The sequence below is a fragment of the Poecilia reticulata genome, chromosome 12 (assembly GCF_904066995.2).
Source record: "Poecilia reticulata chromosome 12, P_reticulata-male-v2, whole genome shotgun sequence".
Classification (NCBI taxonomy): Eukaryota; Metazoa; Chordata; class Actinopteri; order Cyprinodontiformes; family Poeciliidae; genus Poecilia; species Poecilia reticulata.
Window position 1 is genome coordinate 4,411,090 of NC_088841.1, and position 23,159 is coordinate 4,434,248.

Consider the following 23,159-nt stretch of genomic DNA (forward strand, 5'->3'; position numbering starts at 1 on the left):
GGTTACTTTTGATTTTAAGGTTAATCGGGTACTTTTTTAAAACAAATTTCAAAAAGTTCTTAAACTCCTGCATTGTCGTCCTTCCACTGCTCTACCATTCACTGCTTTGTGTTGGTCTGCCACATAAAATCCTCGAATCTGTTGAATTTTGTGACCTTCACAAGGCAAAAAGCAGGAGAAAAAAAATCTATGGGTGTGAATACTTTAAGGCTTAATTTACAAAAGTATGTTTTCTTAAGTTTCCTTTACAGACGTTGCATTTTTATGAACATTTGCTGTCCTAGATTACTTATTGGAACATCTTAATACTTGATCTAAACATAAACAAAGCACTGCAAAGTAGAGAATGGCTGCATTCAGTTAAAATCTTTATATTTACTCCAGAACTAGTGAATTGGTCTTACCTCAGAATGTTATATTAATTAAATTAATAGAGAACAATGAAAGCCAAAGCTTAAATCATTCAGCTTCTTTATGAATTCCAGTAACATTTAGCTGCCAATTATTATTTTGGCCACTTCTATACTTTAACAGAAAAAAAAAAAACGCTTAAACTGGTTTGAAATAGATTTGCAGAATAGGAATCCTGTCTGGGGTCTGGGGTCCTGACTCTAGGGGTCAGACATTGTGACCAACCATGTGGCCTCCAGGGACTCCTGGGAAATAAAGAGCCCTGAAAAGACTCCATTATTTCACATGGAAGACGGCCACATGTCTCCTGAATCCACTGATGAGTGAATCGGTGAAGCCATGGATACTCCTCCACAAACAAAGTCAGGTATCACTGCTCTAATTCCTTTTCTTTCATACTTGTGTGTGTATATATATTTATATATATATATAATTTTTTTTGTTGAATTAAAAGTCTATTTAGTTATATTTACATCAAGCCGCGTGTTTTGCGTTGAAAGCACGCTTTTCTGTTGTAAAAAAAAAAAATGCAAATGTAACGTTTCAAAAACATTTTTCCCGTCTTAATTACTCCCCAGCTTTATCCTGATTAAAGTCCTCCAAAAGTGTGGGACTGGAGTTAACTTTCTGATCAATGTTGTTAAATGTCAGAAAGGAGGGAAAAAAAAAAAAAAAACCTGCTCGGCTGCGTGCGAATTTCTCGCCTTCATGGTGGAAATCCCGTTTTTAAGTCGTTTTCTTGATAAAGCCGCATTGGATGGCGGCAGTGTTAGAAAGCGCTGTGGGTGTCAATATAAAGTGACGGCCATATTTGCCGGTGCCGCTGTTGTAAACAAAAAGTGAGAGACAGACGCTTCACTGAATTTCGGGTCATTTTTATTTCTTTAATTTACAATGTCTTTGGGAATGTCTTACAAACCCAATGTCCATCAGCACATTCCGGGAACTTCTGGGAACCAGGGTAAGGAGAAAATGTGGGAGAAAATCAAAGTATCCGTATGTTAAATCGAGTGTTAAATTCGGGGTCTCGGAGAATACCTGGAGAAAGACCGTGTCTGTAGTTTTTGTCCAGTTATATATATAGGGTCAGATCCTGGGAGCTAGGCTAATTCATATCCGCCATTATTACTAATGTAAAAGAGCGCCATCCGTGAGCCGAGACGGCGGAAAAACGGGGTCGGGAGGCGAGACGAGGCGTCGGGGGTTCCGAAAATGTGGTTCTCGGTGGTCCGGGGCCGCGGTCCCGCCGTGGGGTTGCGGTTCCACGGTGACAAAAATGTATCACTTATGTCTTCTTTAGCCAGCCTTGTTCCGTTTCCTCCATGATGCTCCTCCGTCGGAGCTGCCGATTGATCTGCCTCTGAGAAATTTTGTCTCTTCGAGGACATCTGGTGGTGGAGAGGGAATATTACAGGCAGACAAAGCACCGGGGTGGAGGGCTCACAGAGTTCACAATCACATTTTTTAGTACGGTTACCTTCTATATATATATATATACTCAACATAGCCAGTTAATATTTGATTATATATTTAATTAAATACAACTAATGTTACTTTTATGATTAATCTTGTTTTTATACATATTTTCAACACTTTTGGACACTTTTTTTTTGTATGAACCTACTAATCTGACGCTGCTATTACACCCGAACTTCCTGCATTTAAAATCTGCTGATTATGCTTGTATTCAAACATTATAAAGAAAATGGCATAAAAACAGCTCATACATCAGTGTTGCACCTCAATAAGAAGCTGTGACATTTTCTTTCTTTTTTTTTTTTTTTGTACCAACAGCTGGAAACCTTCCTTCCCCCTCAGCAGCTAACCTGGCTACATTGCAGTCCTACAGGCCCATCCTGAGTGACTATGGACCTCCATCTCTGGGATTCTCACAGGTGAGCTCTCGGGAAGCGCTATTTCTTTAAAGTTTATTCAGTTTTGGGATTAGAAGAAAAGTGGTCTGTGTTTTGTCTTGCACAATTCTAACAAACTAACAACACGCATTCCTCAAACTGTCAGGCATGGTGGAGGAGTCATGGTCATTGGGCTTGATGAAAGCTACTTTAATCATGTTACTGAATAAATAGAAGGCACACTCAGTTTTTATGTCGACGGTAAAACATCTGGACAAAGATCTCTGTGTTGAAATGTTTAAATCTTGCTACTTCTGCTCCGGTGCAGGGCTCCACTGGCAGCCAAGTGCCTCAGAACAAATATGCCGAGCTGCTGGCCATCATCGAAGAGCTGGGGAAGGAAATCAGACCCACATACGCCGGGAGCAAGAGCGCAATGGAGAGACTGAAAAGAGGTACGGTCGAGGACGATTCACAAGCAGAGTTTAAGCGAACATTTACATTAATACGTACTGTCGTGTCATCGGTTTGATGTGAAATATGCGACTCTGTCTCTTTAACAGGGATAATTCACGCCAGAGGCCTGGTACGCGAATGCCTGGCGGAGACGGAAAGAAATGCGAGGTCCTAGCCATAAACACGTATTCCTCCTTGCAAGAAGAACTGCTTTTTTTTCTTCTTTTTTTTTTTTTTGTGGGGGTGGGGGGTAGTGGGGGGGAAGCGTGCATGGCCTTTACATTGCAAGGAGGAAGTAAATGAACAAAGGATTGAAGTGCAAGCTCTTAGAGAGAGAAGAAAAAAACACAGTAATGCAGTTCACAACTCTGAGTTCTGGAGAATTTTTTCAATTGGGATTTTTTTCTTTTCTTTTTTTTCTTGGGAATCAAAAGATTTTTTTTTACGCTCCACAGTTGGGGATCTTAGTTTTGACTTGTTACATAAATACATTGGTATACTTTTTTTTATTTTTTTTATTTTGTTTATTTGCATGCGAACGGGCCCATGGATTAACTGTAGACACTGCATGGCTTGTACAGAAGTAGATAGATTTTTCTCTCTTTCTTTGTTTTTATTTTTTATAGTATTGGGTCTGTGTTTCAGACCCTTGTAACAAAAGACTTGAGTGGTGGACACGTTATCAGACGCATTGGTTCATCTGTGATGAGATTGGTTTTGGTATTGAAAAGACGAAAACAAAAAAGAAAATGCTACTACTTGCATCTTTGTATGTATTTATTACTCTGTGTAATAAATTGTATTTTCAATACAGTGGATATTGTGATTCAATGTGTTTCAATTTTGATACTGTGCTTTGATTTTTTGATTTTTTTTTGCTTTCTAACAGTTGTAATGGTGCGTATCCATTGGCAACAAAATATTGTTTTTACAAGTGGGACAGGTTGAGTGGCATCTCAGAAGCTCAAATAGTACCTGAACTATGACCCCCAAATCCCAGAGCATTTAAAAAGGGAGGCCTTCATGGATGGAGAGCCAGACCAAAAGTGCGGCAAAAGCAAACAAGTTAGCGGGTTAGCGGCCAACAACTGATCTAGAACATGTTACCTTGGAATATCGTCTCCGTTGCCATGTCGGAGCAGTAACGAGATGTACAGCAACATTCGAATTCCATCCAAAAATACTTCAACAATCCCAGAGGGAATTCTTCAGTCAGAGGTCTTGTCAGATGCATTGCAAGATTGACTGCTACCAGAAATCCTTTCTGCCCACAGCATCACCATCCATGATGACCCTTCCTCACTAAAACTTTGATACTAATGCTTAATTTTTCTCATGTACTACAGATGTAAAAAGTTATTTCTAAATCATCCCCTTTGCTCTAACATCATGTACTAAACTCTTGTAATGAAGTTAAAATGTTTCTCACATTCAGTGTAATTTTAAGTCAAATCTCACTTTTAACATTCAGGCAAAATTGTACAGCATTTAATTTTGGTAAACTGTTAAAACATAACCCCAACATGACACATGTAAAGAAAGCATCCATTACTGCAAATTGATTTGTTTTTGTTGCACCGCTCAATGCTATTTTGGAAATACTGGTTTGTCGAATACTGAGAACTGTAGTATTTTATAAAAATTGTTCCTGTCCGAGGCACAAATTCTGTAAAATCAAAAACCAGTACGTGGGACCCATTTGTATTTGTGGCCTGGACTCACAAAAGGCTTCTTGTTGAATGTCGACTTGGGTTTGCCTTATACAAGCCACATCGCAGTCAGTTGGGTTTCAGTGTAGCGTTAAGAAAATCATTTCTGTTTGAATAGCACATCCAGGACCTGTATGGGTCCACTTTGTCTTTTCCTTAACATCAAATCAATAGCCATTCAACATGTGTCCATTGTGTATTCCAAGGACATTGTCAATCCACCCTCATTGTTAATGTTAGCTTGAAGGCCAATTTCTAAATTATCAGCAGTTAGTTGGACATTATCATTTTTTTTCTTTTGAAGAATTTATTGACTCTTTATTTGAGAGTGGTCAGACAAGAAAACGGGTTGTGAGAGAGGGGGAAGCAGCAAAGGTCATCGGGCTGGGACTCGAACCCCTGATGGCCGCTGCACATGGGTTGTGTGCTCCACCGCGTGGACTGCTTTCTTTAGCGTTGGGCTCAGAGGCCTATTATTTGGTTTCAAATGGTTGAATATTTTTAAAAAATACTATATTCTAATTGGAGAATTGTCTTCTTCAATTTGTTGGAATTGGAGAAGACAGCAATACTTTAATTTCTGAACATAGGTCATATTCCCACTTTTAAGCTAACTTAAACCCAGCAGCAAATTCAAATGCATGTTGTTTGGCTCCTTTGTTTTCTTTTGGATGTTACTAACTGCATTACACTGCCACATACAGGTCTGGCATTGTCACTACATATTCTTTTTTTTTCTTTTTCCAGTGTATGATGGATGACATTTCTTGCAATTATTGCAAATGAAGATGTTGAAAGGAAAACATTAATATTATCTGGGCAGCGCCTGAAAACTTAAAAATTGTATGAGTAAAACATTTCTTTTGGTGGGACATCAAAACTCCATCAGAATTCAAAAGCAGTGTTTTAGGATCTGCATAAAATAATAGAAATAACAACTATTCGTCAAAATAAGATTCTAGCATCCTTTTGTTGGAGTAGTCCGCCTGTCAGGTTTGCCTGGTATTTATACACTCTTTATCTTCTCCCTCGACCAATAGAAATAAAATGTGAAAATACTAACCAATCACGCGTCTGTATTTCAGATCGCATTCTAACCAATGGGGTTGGGGGCTGTAAACGTTCAGCGGACAGCGAACACTGCAGTGCAGCAGCCAACCAGCTCACAGCTAGCGAGTCCGACTACTCTCAGAGAAATATGGATATAACATTAGAAACCAACCGGTAGGTTAACTATTATTTGGTGTAAGCTGTACTAGCTACACTGCCTGGTGTTGTGAAGCGGTTTGCAGTTGAATGCTACTGTAGGTCCTGTCTTGCTTGTCTCTGGGTTTCTTAACCTGTAATACATCAACTTAGCCAAACTGAGCTAACTGGCTAACCATTTGAAAGGCTCGTTAGTTGCAGGTGTTGTTAGCTGCAGCTGGATAACTCTGTCCAACAGATTCAGGACTGGCAACTTTAAGTGTCGGTGCTACAGACATTAAAGCTCTGAAAGCTAATGTTGCTCCCATTAATATATTGTGATATTGCCTGCCTCTTCCGCGTTAATTATTTCTGCTAATTTAATTAGCCGTACATTAATTAAACATGCTGTATTCAGGCTAGCTTTTAAATTAAAGGAAACGTAACCCCTGATGCTTAAAACACAGAGATTGATGCTAATGCGTCACACTGACACCTGAACGTCATTTTATTTATTTATTTATTTATTGTAGTTTGTTTTAATACATGTTTAGCGGACATGTTACGTGTAAATATCGCGGCTGTATAGTAATTCTGGGATTTACTGATAGTGCCCACCTAAACCAAGGTTACAGAGGCTTTTCCTGGCACTGTTGCAACAGCTGCGCAGCGCCTTCAGACGCTCACTCCAACTCAGCCCTGCTTTCTCTTTGTTTTGGCTCCCAGCTGTCAGAGAGACCCCCTCCAGATGGGCCCGTAAACATGTCCACGGATGACAGCATCTCCGAGGACGTGTCCAGCTCGGGGGCTCTGAGCCACTGCCACGCCAGCGCCGACGGAGATGGAGGAAAGGAGAGCGAGACCTCCCTGGTGTCCTCCGAGGGGACGTCAGCCTCGGGCCTGGCCGTCCTGGAGGAGAGGCACACCGTCTCCCAAACTACGGGAAGCGCCGTGGAGAGCAGGCATGTGGACATCACACCGGCGTGCAACAGGATCAGGTGCTGCCACTCACACACACCGTGCTCTGCGTGAAAAATGGAGACTTGACAGTTAATGTATTAAAGAGTAAAATATGCAATTTCGGATATAATCTACGTTTATGTTCAATTATTCAGATGTTCTGGTTAGGCCCGTCACTATAACAAATTTTGCTGGACAATGGATCGCCCCAGAAGTTGTTGCGATAAACCCTGATATTGTTGTTTTGAGATAACGATATTATACAATAGTATATCGGTAATAATAAAAGAACATATTCTCAAACATCAATAAGGTTTTAACACTTGAACGGGAGGACATTTTAAGTATCCAAAATAAAAAATTAAAACGACTAATATAATGAATTATGAAGTCACTGTAAACAAAATTGTTCTTCAAAAAAAAAAAAGACGACCGAAGCACCAATTCCAATTTTTTGTTGAAAGAAAGAAAACAGAAAAACAATAAATCACACAAATGGAAATGATTGAGCTAGTTTTAATTTACCATGAGATTAATGGATTTATTTCCTATTGCTATATATTAGAGGTGTGCCGATCGATCGGCCACCGATCATAATCGGCCGATTTCCGTGAAAAAGTGTATGATTGGTGATCGCCGATCAGGGTCTCTTGTTGCCGATCACACAAACCGATCACCTGGATCTCATTTTGCAGCCTGTCTGTGCAGCTGGTATCCTCTTTCCTTCACACTGCGCAAACGGGCAGCAATAAATCCTAAGTGACGTGAAACTATGACGCTCTGAGTGACTGGGGAAGTTTGCGCGTTGCGGCGGAAAATTGAAGCAGGTCAAAATGCATCAACACGACGAATCTAATATGGCATTAAAACAATGCCATACTTGACGGAGTTTGGCTGCATCGAGGTTCACTGCAGTAAAAATGACATATGGAGCGATCAGATAGCAGGTAAACTCACCCGGATTAGCATGACGGTCAGAAAGCTAAACAAATAACCCGCAAAATTATTTAAGTCTTCGAGCTGCGATGTAAGACACTGGTTCTGTTCTCACTGTTGAACCGCTGCTACGCTACAGGTAGTAATATTTCACAGACGGAGCGCCGCTTCTGCTCCACCTGGTAGTGACTCTCACACCAAACCTCTGTTTGAAGCTGCAGCATCTAACTTAAAAAAATTAATTTTACATACGTATTAAAACTTTCGCTGTCCTAACATGAGGCAGATAATCTCTGAAAAAATAATCGATCTCCTCCATGCTCTGCATAATTACTCCGCTCAGTCAGAAACAGCCACTCAAAACTAGCAGTAATCAGCTAACCGCCATGCTATCAGGAAATTTTCATTCAGTAACTCAGGACTGTTTATTGTAACAAAGTATCCGCATGTTAAATCGAGTGTTAAATTCGGGGTCTCGGAGAATACCTGGAGAAAGACCGTGTCTGTAGTTTTTGTCCAGTTATATATATAGGGTCAGATCCTGGGAGCTAGGCTAATTCATATCCGCCATTATTACTAATGTAAAAGAGCGCCATCCGTGAGCCGAGACGGCGGAAAAACGGGGTCGGGAGGCGAGACGAGGCGTCGGGGGTTCCGAAAATGTGGTTCTCGGTGGTCCGGGGCCGCGGTCCCGCCGTGGGGTTGCGGTTCCACGGTGAAAAATGTATCACTTATGTCTTCTTTAGCCAGCCTTGTTCCGTTTCCTCCATGATGCTCCTCCGTCGGAGCTGCCGATTGATCTGCCTCTGAGAAATTTTGTCTCTTCGAGGACATCTGGTGGTGGAGAGGGAATATTACAGGCAGACAAAGCACCGGGGTGGAGGGCTCACAGAGTTCACAATCACATTTTTTAGTACGGTTACCTTCTATATATATATATATATACTCAACATAGCCAGTTAATATTTGATTATATATTTAATTAAATACAACTAATGTTACTTTTATGATTAATCTTGTTTTTATACATATTTTCAACACTTTTGGACACTTTTTTTTTGTATGAACCTACTAATCTGACGCTGCTATTACACCCGAACTTCCTGCATTTAAAATCTGCTGATTATGCTTGTATTCAAACATTATAAAGAAAATGGCATAAAAACAGCTCATACATCAGTGTTGCACCTCAATAAGAAGCTGTGACATTTTCTTTCTTTTTTTTTTTTTTTGTACCAACAGCTGGAAACCTTCCTTCCCCCTCAGCAGCTAACCTGGCTACATTGCAGTCCTACAGGCCCATCCTGAGTGACTATGGACCTCCATCTCTGGGATTCTCACAGGTGAGCTCTCGGGAAGCGCTATTTCTTTAAAGTTTATTCAGTTTTGGGATTAGAAGAAAAGTGGTCTGTGTTTTGTCTTGCACAATTCTACCAAACTAACAATACGCATTCATCAAACTGTCAGGCATGGTGGAGGAGTCATGGTCATTGGGCTTGATGAAAGCTACTTTAATCATGTTACTGAATAAATAGAAGGCACACTCAGTTTTTATGTCGACGGTAAAACATCTGGACAAAGATCTCTGTGTTGAAATGTTTAAATCTTGCTACTTCTGCTCCGGTGCAGGGCTCCACTGGCAGCCAAGTGCCTCAGAACAAATATGCGAGCTGCTGGCCATCATCGAAGAGCTGGGAAGGAAATCAGACCCACATACGCCGGGAGCAAGAGCGCAATGGAGAGACTGAAAAGAGGTACGGTCGAGGACGATTCACAAGCAGAGTTTAAGCGAACATTTACATTAATACGTACTGTCGTGTCATCGGTTTGATGTGAAATATGCGACTCTGTCTCTTTAACAGGGATAATTCACGCCAGAGGCCTGGTACGCGAATGCCTGGCGGAGACGGAAAGAAATGCGAGGTCCTAGCCATAAACACGTATTCCTCCTTGCAAGAAGAACTGCTTTTTTTTTCTTTTTTTTTTTTTTGTGGGGGTGGGGGGTAGTGGGGGGGAAGCGTGCATGGCCTTTACATTGCAAGGAGGAAGTAAATGAACAAAGGATTGAAGTGCAAGCTCTTAGAGAGAGAAGAAAAAAACACAGTAATGCAGTTCACAACTCTGAGTTCTGGAGAATTTTTTCAATTGGGATTTTTTTCTTTTCTTTTTTTTCTTGGGAATCAAAAGATTTTTTTTTACGCTCCACAGTTGGGGATCTTAGTTTTGACTTGTTACATAAATACATTGGTATACATTTTTTTTTTTTGATTTATTTTGTTTATTTGCATGCGAACGGGCCCATGGATTAACTGTAGACACTGCATGGCTTGTACAGAAGTAGATAGATTTTTCTCTCTTTCTTTGTTTTTATTTTTTATAGTATTGGGTCTGTGTTTCAGACCCTTGTAACAAAAGACTTGAGTGGTGGACACGTTATCAGACGCATTGGTTCATCTGTGATGAGATTGGTTTTGGTATTGAAAAGACGAAAACAAAAAAGAAAATGCTACTACTTGCATCTTTGTATGTATTTATTACTCTGTGTAATAAATTGTATTTTCAATACAGTGGATATTGTGATTCAATGTGTTTCAATTTTGATACTGTGCTTTGATTTTTTGATTTTTTTTTGCTTTCTAACAGTTGTAATGGTGCGTATCCATTGGCAACAAAATATTGTTTTTACAAGTGGGACAGGTTGAGTGGCATCTCAGAAGCTCAAATAGTACCTGAACTATGACCCCAAATCCCAGAGCATTTAAAAAGGGAGGCCTTCATGGATGGAGAGCCAGACCAAAAGTGCGGCAAAAGCAAACAAGTTAGCGGGTTAGCGGCCAACAACTGATCTAGAACATGTACCTTGGAATATCGTCTCCGTTGCCATGTCGGAGCAGTACGAGATGTACAGCAACATTCGAATTCCATCCAAAAATACTTCAACAATCCCAGAGGGAATTCTTCAGTCAGAGGTCTTGTCAGATGCATTGCAAGATTGACTGCTACCAGAAATCCTTTCTGCCCACAGCATCACCATCCATGATGACCCTTCCTCACTAAAACTTTGATACTAATGCTTAATTTTTCTCATGTACTACAGATGTAAAAAGTTTATTTCTAAATCATCCCCTTTGCTCTAACATCATGTACTAAACTCTTGTAATGAAGTTAAAATGTTTCTCACATTCAGTGTAATTTTAAGTCAAATCTCACTTTTAACCAGTGGTGGAGAAAGTACTCAAAAAATTTACTTAAGTAAAAGTACAAATACACAGTCAAAAATGTACTTAAGTAAAGTCAAAGTACCACATTAACATTTTACTTAAGTAAAAGTAAAAAGTCCTGGCTTTAAAATACTTAAGTATTAAAAGTAAAAGTACTCGCTGAATGCATTACCTAATCGCTATATCATTAAGTGTGCCGATCGTATTTAATTTTAATACATCAGAAATGTGCCATTTTAATTAACACTACCACAGATTAAACATGTTATTATTGTGTTTATTCTCTGTAACAGTTTAGACTTAGATATGTGATTCTATGAATCATAATTTCAGGGATGGAAACATTTTGTCTCCTGTCCTAACATAGCATGAACTTCATTAGTCACATTTATTTAGAAAGAAATCTAACTGAAAGGGATGTAAAGAAGTGTGGGCGGGGTGGAGGACATGCAACCAAGGAGCCATGTAGCAGAGTTGTAGTCAAGACCACCAAACCCGAGACCAAGGACCAGCGCCCCGCGCTAAATGACACAATAACATTAAGTTTACCTATCAAATTGATTTCAGATTGATCTGAAGATCCACATTCCCATAAAAACACCTAGATATTAAATACTTAGAGCTGAAATATATTTACCAGTATCAATTAAAAACTCACTTCATTCTGTTTTGCTTTCATCGCTGTGCTACAATCCGCAGATGTCTCCTGCTATCCCTAGAAAAATAACGCCCTGGGCGGTTGCCCATATTGCATATGTCAGAAACCACAACTGAAACATTGCAATTAACGGTAAATAACGTTCAACTATGACACTGTCCAATGGCGCAACAAGTAACTAAGCAGAATGAGCATCGTGACTGTTTTCATCCTCCCTCCCACTGCGATGTTTGTGACCATGACAGGAGACGAAATCAATCAATGAGCAATGAGCATGCTCTGTGTTCATACGTTCAACTTTTACTTATTCAGCGATTAAATGAATGTGTGTGTGTGTATATATATATATATATATATATATATATATATATATATATATATATATATATAGCTACCGCAGTGTACACAAGAACAAAGAACGGCTCTCAGTGAGGCTTCAGTCCTTAGGACTTAGTAAAGATCCGTCCAGAAGAATCGGATCGTTCCTGAATGTCATATCATTATATTGCAGACTTTGGTCACAGCGTTGTCCCATATATGCGACACCTCAGTCAAAACCTCCACACAATAATTCAGCGCATGAGTGACAACTTTTTTTCATCAGATGCAACATGTGTCTCAGTACAGCTAGCTTTGCTAGCACAGATCTTACCCGTCTTTAAGCTTTCCTTCCAAGAGACGCTAAAAGTTGGACGAAGTCCCCACCGTCTGTGAAAGCGAAGCGCTGCTGATTTTACATGTCACCATATCAATTTATGCAGCGCTATTATATTATAGACAAACATCTCCTCCCGTTCAGAGGAAACCACTGCGCATGTCTGGAGCTCCGAGTGCGAGTAAAGGTGGAGCCGATGGGTGACAACAGACACTAAGTCACGTTATTGCTCGGATTTTACGGCGCCACCTTAAGTCCCTGAACTTCACATTTTAACGGAAGAAAAGAGCAACGCGACTTGGATGTAACGAGTAACGCGACACTTTTGTAGAATGTAGTGAAGTAGAAAGTACAGATACTTACTGTAAAATGTAGTGGAGTAAAAGTAGAAAGTCCCCATTATTAAATCTACTTAAGTAAAGTACAGATACACGAAAACTGTACTTAAGTACAGTAACGAAGTATTTGTACTTCGTTACTTCCCACCACTGCTTTTAACATTCAGGCAAAATTGTACAGCATTTAATTTTGGTAAACTGTTAAAACATAACCCCAACATGACACATGTAAAGAAAGCATCCATTACTGCAAATTGATTTGTTTTTGTTGCACCGCACAATGCTATTTTGGAAATACTGGTTTGTCGAATACTGAGAACTGTAGTATTTTATAAAAATTGTTCCTGTCCGAGGCACAAATTCTGTAAAATCAAAAACCAGTACGTGGGACCCATTTGTATTTGTGACCTGGACTCACAAAAGGCTTCTTGTTGAATGTCGACTTGGGTTTGCCTTATACAAGCCACATCGCAGTCTGTTGGGTTTCAGTGTAGCGTTAAGAAAATCATTTCAGTTTGAATAGCACATCCAGGACCTGTACGGGTCCACTTTGTCTTTTCCTTACCATCAAATCAATAGCCATTCAACATGTGTCCATTGTGTATTCCAAGGACATTGTCAATCCACCCTCATTGTTAATGTTAGCTTGAAGGCCAATTTCTAAATTAAGTTATCAGCAGTTAGTTGGACATTATCATTATTTTTCTTTTGAAGGATTTATTGACTCTTTATTTGAGAGAAAACGGGTTGTGAGAGAGGGGGAAGCAACAAAGGTCATCGGGCTGGGACTCGAACCCCTGATGGCCGCTGCACATGGGTTGTGTGCTCCACCGCGTGGACTGCTTTCTTTACCAAGGAAGTAGCGTTGGGCTCAGAGGCCTATTATTTGGTTTCAAATGGTTGAATATTTTTTTAAAATACTATATTCTAATTGGAGAATTGTCTTCTTCAATTTGTTGGAATTGGAGAAGACAGCAATACTTTAATTTCTGAACATAGGTCATATTCCCACTTTTAAGCTAACTTAAACCCAGCAGCAAATTCAAATGCATGTTGTTTGGCTCCTTTGTTTTCTTTTGGATGTTACTAACTGCATTACACTGCCACATACAGGTCTGGCATTGTCACTACATATTCTTTTTTTTTCTTTTTCCAGTGTATGATGGATGACATTTCTTGCAATTATTGCAAATGAAGATGTTGAAAGGAAAACATTAATATTATCTGGGCAGCGCCTGAAAACTTAAAAATTGTATGAGTAAAACATTTCTTTTGGTGGGACATCAAAACTCCATCAGAATTCAAAAGCAGTGTTTTAGGATCTGCATAAAATAATAGAAATAACAACTATTCGTCAAAATAAGATTCTAGCATCCTTTTGTTGGAGTAGTCTGCCTGTCAGGTTGGCCCGGTATTTATACACTCTTTATCTTCTCCCTCGACCAATAGAAATAAAATGTGAAAATATTAACCAATCACGCGTCTGTATTTCAGATCGCATTCTAACCAATGGGGTTGGGGGCTGTAAACGTTCAGCGGACAGCGAACACTGCAGTGCAGCAGCCAACCAGCTCACAGCTAGCGAGTCCGACTACTCTCAGAGAAATATGGATATAACATTAGAAACCAATCGGTAGGTTAACTATTATTTGTTGTAAGCTGTACTAGCTACACTGCCTGGTGTTGTGAAGCGGTTTGCAGTTGAATGCTACTGTTAGTCCTGTCTTGCTTGTCTCTGTGTTTCTTAACCTGTAATACAGCAACTTAGCCAAACTGAGCTAACTGGCTAACCATTTGAAAGGCTCGTTAGTTGCAGGTGTTGTTAGCTGCAGCTGGATAACTCTGTCCAACAGATTCAGGACTGGCAACTTTAAGTGTCGGTGCTACAGACATTAAAGCTCTGAAAGCTAATGTTGCTCCCATTAATATATTGTGATATTGCCTGCCTCTTCCGCGTTAATTATTTCTGCTAATTTAATTAGCCGTACATTAATTAAACATGCTGTATTCAGGCTAGCTTTTAAATTAAAGGAAACGTAACCCCTGATGCTTAAAACACAGAGATTGATGCTAATGCGTCACATTGACACCTGAACGTCATTTTATTTATTTATTTATTGTAGTTTGTTTTAATACATGTTTAGCGGACATGTTACGTGTAAATATCGCGGCTGTATAGTAATTCTGGGATTTACTGATAGTGCCCACCTAAACCAAGGTTACAGAGGCTTTTCCTGGCACTGTTGCAACAGCTGCGCAGCGCCTTCAGACGCTCACTCCAACTCAGCCCTGCTTTCTCTTTGTTTTGGCTCCCAGCTGTCAGAGAGACCCCCTCCAGATGGGCCCGTAAACATGTCCACGGATGACAGCATCTCCGAGGACGTGTCCAGCTCGGGGGCTCTGAGCCACTGCCACGCCAGCGCCGACGGAGATGGAGGAAAGGAGAGCGAGACCTCCCTGGTGTCCTCCGAGGGGACGTCAGCCTCGGGCCTGGCCGTCCTGGAGGAGAGGCACACCGTCTCCCAAACTACGGGAAGCGCCGTGGAGAGCAGGCATGTGGACATCACACCAGCGTGCAACAGGATCAGGTGCTGCCACTCACACACACCGTGCTCTGCGTGAAAAATGGAGACTTGACAGTTAATGTATTAAAGAGTAAAATATGCAATTTCGGATATAATCTACGTTTATGTTCAATTATTCAGATGTTCTGGTTAGGCCCGTCACTATAACAAATTTTGCTGGACAATGGATCGCCCCAGAAGTTGTTGCGATAAACCCTGATATTGTTGTTTTGAGATAACGATATTATACAATAGTATATCGGTAATAATAAAAGAACATATTCTCAAACATCAATAAGGTTTTAACACTTGAACGGGAGACATTTTAAGTATCCAAAATAAAAAATTAAAACGACTAATATAATGAATTATGAAGTCACTGTAAACAAAATTGTTCTTCAAAAAAAAAAAAGACGACCGAAGCACCAATTCCAATTTTTTGTTGAAAGAAAGAAAACAGAAAAACAATAAATCACACAAATGGAAATGATTGAGCTAGTTTTAATTTACCATGAGATTAATGGATTTATTTCCTATTGCTATATATTAGAGGTGTGCCGATCGATCGGCCACCGATCATAATCGGCCGATTTCCGTGAAAAAGTGTATGATTGGTGATCGCCGATCAGGGTCTCTTGTTGCCGATCACACAAACCGATCACCTGGATCTCATTTTGCAGCCTGTCTGTGCAGCTGGTATCCTCTTTCCTTCACACTGCGCAAACGGGCAGCAATAAATCCTAAGTGACGTGAAACTATGACGCTCTGAGTGACTGGGGAAGTTTGCGCGTTGCGGCGGAAAATTGAAGCAGGTCAAAATGCATCAACACGACGAATCTAATATGGCATTAAAACAATGCCATACTTGACGGAGTTTGGCTACATGGAGGCTCACTGCAGTAAAAAAGACATATGGAGGATCAGATGGCAGGTAAAGCAGCGCACAGCTACAAACACTCACCCGGATTAGCATGACGGTCAGAAAGCTAAACAAATAACCCGCAAAATTATTTAAGTCTTCGAGCTGCGATGTAAGACGCTGGTTCTGCTCTCACTGTTGAACCGCTGCTACGCTACAGGTAGTAATATTTCACAGACGGAGCGCCGCTTCTGCTCCACCTGGTAGTGACTCTCACACCAAACCTCTGTTTGAAGCTGCAGCATCTAACTTAAAAAAATTAATTTTACATACGTATTAAAACTTTCGCTGTCCTAACATGAGGCAGATAATCTCTGAAAAAATAATCGATCTCCTCCATGCTCTGCATAATTACTCCGCTCAGTCAGAAACAGCCACTCAAAACTAGCAGTAATCAGCTAACCGCCATGCTATCAGGAAATTTTCATTCAGTAACTCAGGACTGTTTATTGTAATTGTTGGAGCTATTTATTCTTTATTTCTTTATCCATTTGAATTTTGTTAGCTTATCCTTAAATTTATATTTTTGTATTATTTACAGAACTTATTTGTAGGTTAATAATTGTTAATTTATTTATCTTTTGTTTTATTATTATTGTTTTCTAAGCAAACAGGAAGTGAGGTGGGTTGGTCCACTTTCTATAAGTGTAGGAGCTGGTAAAGGACCAACAAGCATTTGGGTTTGGGGCCTATGGTTTTTACCAGTGCAAGAGAGGTAGAAGGAAAAGTTATCTCTGTAATTGTTTTATTTTGCAAAGATGTCAAGAAATAAATAATGAAGAACAACTTACACGTTTGGATATTGAACTTTCTTTTGCCTGCGTTAAAGAGAACTGAATCCAGTGCCTCAGTGGCTTAATGGAACTTTGTTGGATGTTTGGTGTAGCAAACAATAGCCACTACATCAGTAAAAACCACCCCATGGATCAAGTAAGGAACCAGCCCGTGGACTAAAAGGACTAAATTCCGACGTCAATTGACATCCTGGATTTATGGATTTCAAGGATCATCATCAAACAAAAGGTTTTGGATCGTCTTTGATGAAATCAAGCGACTGCTGCGTCAAGCCTGGATTGACACGTCACTCATTCATCAAACTGGTTCGTGGTAATATTGTTCAAGCCGTATAGGAAAACGGTGAAACTACTGGAGTTTAAAGACATTATTTCACTGCAAAGACTGATGAGATGAGTTTGATGTAACAAATTGATGCGTAATTGGATCAAGACGTGTGCCGATGGTGCCCATCATGGAAATGTTTGTCCACAAGAATCAACCTCTTTAAACAAAGAGACACATTCGTGCTTTATCCTGTGGATTCCTTGTGGTTTATGCCACTTTTGAATGTTTGAAATAATTCAAAGAATCGCTAAAAATGTCTGATGTAAAGAGCAAAGAGGATGACACTCAGATGTCACAAGAGAAAAGAAACATCAAATTCACAAAAAAGGGTTTGGAGTTTTATATAAAAACGTCAAGAAAAACAAAGTTTAAAGTGTAAACAAACTTCCAAAATTTTTGGAGAAAATCTCCGCATTAATGACGTCACAAGAAAATGTTCCGGAAGTATCTGCTAACTTTGTCAAATTTATTAAGTGCTATCAAGATGCAACTGATTTACATGAATCCTTCTTAAGTTTGCCATTACCAGAAGAAGTGAAAAGGCAAACTGTATATTTTCAGTCCAAGGTGACGGCATTCTCTGAATTTATGGACAATGTAAAAGTTTGGTTGCATGAAGCAGGAGATCCATATACTGAACATAAAATTAATGTTGATGATCAGGTTGTTGCAGATCTGGATGAAATAAATCCTGAAGACAGTGTATCTAATATTTCAAGTGTAAAACCACGTTCAAAAACATCTTCACAGCAGTCTCGGACTTCATCCACCTCTTCTGCTCGCATTAAAGCTGCGGCTGAAAAGGCAGCGCTCATGGAGAGATTCGCTGCGTTGAACAAAAAACATCTGATTGAAGCTCAAGAGGAAAAACTGAGACAAGAAAAGGAAAAACTGAGACAAGAAAAGGAAAAATTAGACTTGGAAACAGAGTTGGCAGCAACCAATGCAAAGCTTAATGTTTTAAAAATAAATTCAGTTGCTGGCTCTAAACGATCCGATGGAATGAACTCTTATTTTGAAAGAGCCCAATCAAAGGACACGCCCCTGCTAAATCCTCGCGCTGATGAGTTTGTTCCGAAAGAAAGAGCAGCTTCATCATCCGACTGTCCTGTCGTCAGACCTAAACAAAGGCAGAAACAACCTCAAATGGATCGTCTGAGAATAAAAGTTGATTCTTCAACTCAAGCAACACAGCAAACACAATGTCAATCTCCCTCTATCTCTGAGAACTGTCAGAATGATATTGTGAACATCATGCAGAGACAAAATGACATCACTGCCTTACTTGTAAAACAAAACTTATCGTCTGTTCTCCCATCCAGAAACATCCCTGTGTTTGATGGGGACCCCCTGCAGTACAGATCATTTATGAACGCCTTTGAAAACGGAGTGGAAGCTAAAACTGACAACTGGAGCGACTGTTTGCACTTCTTAGAGCAGTTCACTAGGGGGCAGCCTAAAGATCTGGTGCATAGTTGTCAGCACTTACCTCCTGATCAAGGTTATTCCAAGGCCAAAGATCTTCTCGAAGAACATTTTGGAAATGAAAATAAAATTGCTTCTGCATATATGGAGAAGATTATGAGCTGGACACCAATTAAAGGAGATGATGTGAAAAGTCTTCAAACATTCTCTCTTTTCCTTCAAGGATGTTCAAATCTAACACAACAAATTGTTTACATGAGAGAGTTGGACTTACCTTCAAATATGAGAACAATTGTACTGAAACTCCCATATAAACTGAGGGAAAAATGGAGAGTTACTGCTTATGAGCTGCAGGAGCAAAATGGCCACAGAGCATTGTTCACTGATCTGGTTGCTTTTATAATAAAGAAGTAAAAGTAGCATCAGATCCAGTGTTTGGCAACATCCAAGACCACCAACTGGGAGTAACTCTAAAGTTTCAAGTTCCAGCAGCAAAGGAAGAAAGGAAGCAGTTTTGCCACTAATGTCAGCACAATTCCAGAAGCCAGGACTCACTCAGCTGAAAACAAGACCAAGTCTACTGCTCTTTACAGCTGCTTGTTTTGTTCACAAAGAAATCATCTGTTGGAAAACTGTATGCAGTTCAAAGCTAAAATGCATCGGGACAAGTTGACCTTCATTAAACAAAAGGGATTTGTTTCGGTTGTCTGAAAGTTGGTCACACAAGCAAAGACTGCAGGAGTCGTTTGGATTGCAACGTGTGTCACCAAAGCATCCAGGGGTTCTTCACATAGAGCTAAAGGAGCCAGGAGCCTCTACAGAACAAACCCCACAGACAACAAGGTCTCATGTCAACTTCTCAACTGCAACCACTCAGACATGTGGGCATATTGGGGCCGGTCATGACGACGATGCTGTTTTTCTATTGTTGCAGTTAAAGTTAAAAGTCAAAAGAGCAACAAAGTTGTACAAACTTATGCGTTCTTGATCCAGGAAGTTCAGGTACGTTCTGTTCAGAAACTCTGGCAAAAGTTTGAACTTAAAGGGCAAAAGGACAAATATTCTGCTGAGAACAATGAGTCAAAATAAGATTGTTAATGTACAAGTTTTGTCTGGTTTGGAAGTCTCTGGTCTGAAAACAAATGACTTCATAGAGCTACCAGATGTTTTGACTCAAAGTACAATGCCAGTTTCTACATTGAATATTCCCCAGCAGAAAGACATTGATCAGTGGCCTCATCTTAACCCGTTAAGCTTCATAACATCAATGCAGATGTGGAGCTACTGATAGGAACTGATGCTTCAAACGTTTTAGAGCCCTGGGAGGTGATAAACAGTGTGGATGGTGGACCTTATGCTGTAAAAACTAAAGTTGGCTGGGTCATAAATGGTCCCCTGCACACTAGAAGCAACAGCAAAATAAAATGTCTGCACTGCTGTAACAGCCAACAGGATATCTGTTGAGCATCTTAAAGAAATGCTGGTCAAACAGTACAATCATGATTTTAATGAAAAATCATCAGAGGAGAAAACTGAAATGTCCAGAGAGGATCTGCTTTTCATGAACATTGTTAATAACTCAACAAAACTTGTTGGAGGTCATTATCACATTGACTTACCTTTCAGGAGTGAAAGTCCCAGCTTGCCGAATAACATCTGTGTTGCAGAGCAGCGCCTCCAGAGCCTCAGGAGGAGATTTGAAAAGGATGCTCAGTACAAGGAGGAATACACTGCATGTATGAACAACATGCTGCAACAAGGACATGCTGAGGCCGTACCAGTAGAGGAGTTACAGAAAGTTGATGGACAATTGTGGTACATCCCGCATCATGGAGTGCATCATCCCACAAAAGGCAAGTTGAGAGTTGTATTTGACTGTGGATCAACTTATAAAGGAACATCACTGAACAGTCAGCTTCTACAGGGACCCGACCTCACAAACTCTCTGGTTGGAGTCCTCATCAGATTTAGAAAAGAGCCTGTTGCACTAACAGCAGACATCGATGCCATGTTTCACCAAGTTTATGTCTCTGAAAAACATGTCAACTTTCTCCGTTCCTGTGGTGGCGTCATGGCGACACATCAAAACCTGCACAGGAGTTCCGGATGTTGGTTCATTTGTTTGGAGCAGTGTCTTCTCCCAGCTGTGCAATTATGCTCTGCAAAGAACTGCCGTTGACAACTCACAACAGTTTCCAGCTGAAGTGATTGATATAATCAGAAATAACTTTTATGTGGATGACTGTTTAAAATCTGTTCCCACAGAAGAAGATGCAGTGCACACGGTGAAGAGGCTGACAGACCTCTGCTCTAAAGGAGGATTCAAACTTTCAAATGGGTCAGCAACAGTCGCACAGTGCTCATGTCAATCCCAGAGGAGAGGAGAGCAACAGAAATCAAGAATCTGGATTTGGACAAAGACCAACTTCCAGTTGAGAGAGTACTGGGTTTACAGTGGAGCATTGAAACAGACGAGTTCAGGTTCAGAACGTCTGTGCAGGACCGCCCACAGACCAAAAGGGGCATTTGTCTGTGGTTAGCTCACTGTACGATCCCTTGGGAATCCTGGCTCCCTTCAGTATTCCAGCTAAACTGTTGCTTCAAGAACTTTGTCGACAAAATCTGAAATGGGATGAAGTTATTCCCCATTCTCTGTCTAGAAAGTGGGTTGATTGGCTGGAGGATCTCCAGCTGATATCCAGTTTTAAAGTGGAGCGTTGCATCAAACCAAGCTGCATCAGAAACCAGACAAAGCACAACTCCATCATTTCTCTGACGCAAGTCAAGATGGCTATGGAACAGTGTCGTATCTAAAACTGGAAAAGAATAACATCTCACATGTTGCTTTCATTCTAGGAAAAGCAAGAGTTGCACCTATGAAGCAAACGACAATCCCCAGGTCGGAACTGACAGCTGCTGTTCTTGCTGTCCGAGTGAATAAACTGCTGCAAAAGGAGCTGCAGATACAGTTGGAAAAACCTGTTTTCTGGACTGATAGTACAACGGTACTGAAATACATCTCCAGTGAAACCAGAAGATTTCACACCTTTGTTGCAAACAGAATCTCTGTCATCCGAGAAGCAACAGATGTGAATCAGTGGAGATACATTTCCTCCAAGGAGAATCCTGCAGACGATGCATCCAGAGGCCTGAGAGCTGAGGAGTTCCTCAGATGCAGGAGATGGATAAATGGGCCAGAATTTCTCCACAGATCAGAAGAGGAATGGCCTAAACTGGATGTGGATCACCATGCAATTCCTGCAGATGACCCAGAGGTCAAAAAGGACCTAACAGTAAGTGTTGTTGTGAAGGAATCACAAAATGCTGCGAACCATCTGATTCATTATTTTTCATCTTGGACAAAACTTAAAACCTCTGTTGCCTGGTTTCTAAAGCTGAAAAACATTCTGATGTTGCTGCAACAGAAAAGGAAAGAGTTTGCTGCTGCAGACCTGAATAAAAATGATCCAGAAAATCAAAAGAAAGAACTAGAAAAGCAGATGGACAGATTCAAGACGACTCTGAAGAAAGAAAATCTGACTCCTGAAGACTTATCCAAGGCAGAGCTATCTATTATTCAGTTTGCACAACAACAGAAATTTACAACTGAAATGGCTTTAATCACCAGTGGCCTTAAAGCAGTCTCCAAGAGAAGTTCTCTATACAAACTCGACCCAGTATTAGATGCTGGGGTCCTCAGAGTGGGTGGCAGGTTGAATAAAACAGCCATGCCTGTTGAAGCAAAGCATCCTGCAATTTTAACAAAGGATATGTATGTGTCTACACTGATTTTACGCCATATTCATCAACAGTTGGGACATGCAGGAAGAGCACATATGTTGTCCAGATTAAGACAAAATTACTGGATCATAAATGCTAATTCAGCTGCCAGAAAAATAATCTCTCACTGTGTTGTTTGCAGACGTAACAGAGGAAAGTTTGTTGAACAAAAGATGGCAGATCTGCCAGAAGAAAGAGTTCTGCCTGACACCGCTCCTTTCACAAATGTTGGAGTGGATTACTTTGGTCCTGTAAGTGTTAAAAGAGGAAGAAGTCTCCTGAAAAGGTATGGAGTTATGTTCACTTGTTTCACCAGCCGTGCAATACATGGCAGAGCTGTTCTGGAAAAGATGGCTTTCTGAGTACTTGCCTCTGATGCAGGAAAGACAGAAATTGACAAGAACTAAAAGATGTCTCATTCCTGGAGATGTTGTCTTAATGGCAGACTCTACAGCTCCAAGAGGATCATGGATGATGGCCAAAGTCTTGAGTGTAAACCAGGATGCCAAAGGCTTGGTGCGTTCTGTGCAATTACAAACAAAGACCAGTGTCCTGGAAAGACCTGTGACCAAACTAATTTTGCTACTGGAAGCATCACCCTGAGGAATCAAGAGCATGTTTGAGAGAATAGCTCCTTTTCCTTGTTAAAATAATTGTGATATTATCCACAATTAGGGGCCGGAGTGTTGGAGCTATTTATTCTTTATTTTCTTTATCCATTTGAATTTTGTTAGCTTATCCTTAAATTTATATTTTTTGTATTATTTACAGAACTTATTTGTAGGTTAATAATTGTTGATTTTATTTATCTTTTGTTTTATTATTATTGTTTTCTAAGCAAACAGGAAGTGAGGTGGGTTGGTCCACTTTCTATAAGTGTAGGAGCCTGGTAAAGGACCAACAGGCATTTGGGTTTGGGGCCTATGGTTTAACAGTGCAAGAGAGGTAGAAGGAAAAGTTATCTCTG

The 23,159-nt window shown here is 40.3% G+C and overlaps 3 protein-coding genes across 7 annotated transcripts in view; all 3 read left to right on the forward strand.

Moving 5' to 3' along the window:
* The first annotated feature begins 592 nt into the window (after positions 1–592).
* LOC103473257 (cyclin-dependent kinase 2-associated protein 1) lies at positions 593–3,536 on the forward strand. 2 transcript variants are annotated; one of them, XM_008423352.3, is made up of 4 exons: positions 593–778; positions 2,206–2,306; positions 2,593–2,719; positions 2,828–3,536. In XM_008423352.3, exons 1-4 carry the CDS (start codon positions 751–753, stop codon positions 2,893–2,895), a joined length of 324 nt encoding a protein of 107 aa, XP_008421574.1. In that variant the 5' UTR covers positions 593–750; the 3' UTR covers positions 2,896–3,536. The 2 variants fall into 2 exon arrangements, with proteins under 2 accessions (XP_008421574.1, XP_008421573.1); XM_008423351.3 differs by lacking the exon at positions 593–778 and adding an exon at positions 1,108–1,372.
* A 1,737-nt stretch (positions 3,537–5,273) lies between these two features.
* Positions 5,274–23,159, forward strand: part of mphosph9 (M-phase phosphoprotein 9) — a 34,640-nt gene continuing 16,754 nt past the window's right edge. For 2 of the 4 annotated variants that reach the window (XM_008423353.3, XM_017308024.2), the window contains exons 1-2: positions 13,895–14,015; positions 14,699–14,970. In XM_008423353.3, the coding sequence (XP_008421575.2) occupies positions 14,735–14,970 (236 nt within the window). In that variant the 5' untranslated portion in view covers positions 13,895–14,015; positions 14,699–14,734. Of the gene's footprint in view, positions 5,654–6,340; positions 6,613–13,894; positions 14,016–14,698; positions 14,971–23,159 lie in introns of those variants that run through there. The other 2 variants (XM_081613590.1, XM_081613589.1) reach the window with 2 other exon arrangements.
* LOC145554298 (cyclin-dependent kinase 2-associated protein 1-like) lies at positions 8,171–10,082 on the forward strand. The gene is given in 6 exon segments (XM_081613850.1): positions 8,171–8,225; positions 8,708–8,853; positions 9,140–9,173; positions 9,176–9,199; positions 9,202–9,264; positions 9,373–10,082. Coding segments are annotated over 6 exon segments (390 nt in total). The 3' UTR covers positions 9,441–10,082.

What these genes read in the sequence shown, in the direction of transcription:
- LOC103473257 (XM_008423351.3), top strand. Translation starts at nt 1,306, where the DNA reads ATGTCTTTGGGAATGTCTTACAAACCCAATGTCCATCAGCACATTCCG. An exon ending in CATCTCTGGGATTCTCACAG is followed by an intron (nt 2,307 to 2,592) that starts GTGAGCTCTCGG and finishes GCTCCGGTGCAG; the next exon opens with GGCTCCACTGGCAGCCAAGT. An exon ending in AATGGAGAGACTGAAAAGAG is followed by an intron (nt 2,720 to 2,827) that starts GTACGGTCGAGG and finishes TCTCTTTAACAG; the next exon opens with GGATAATTCACGCCAGAGGC.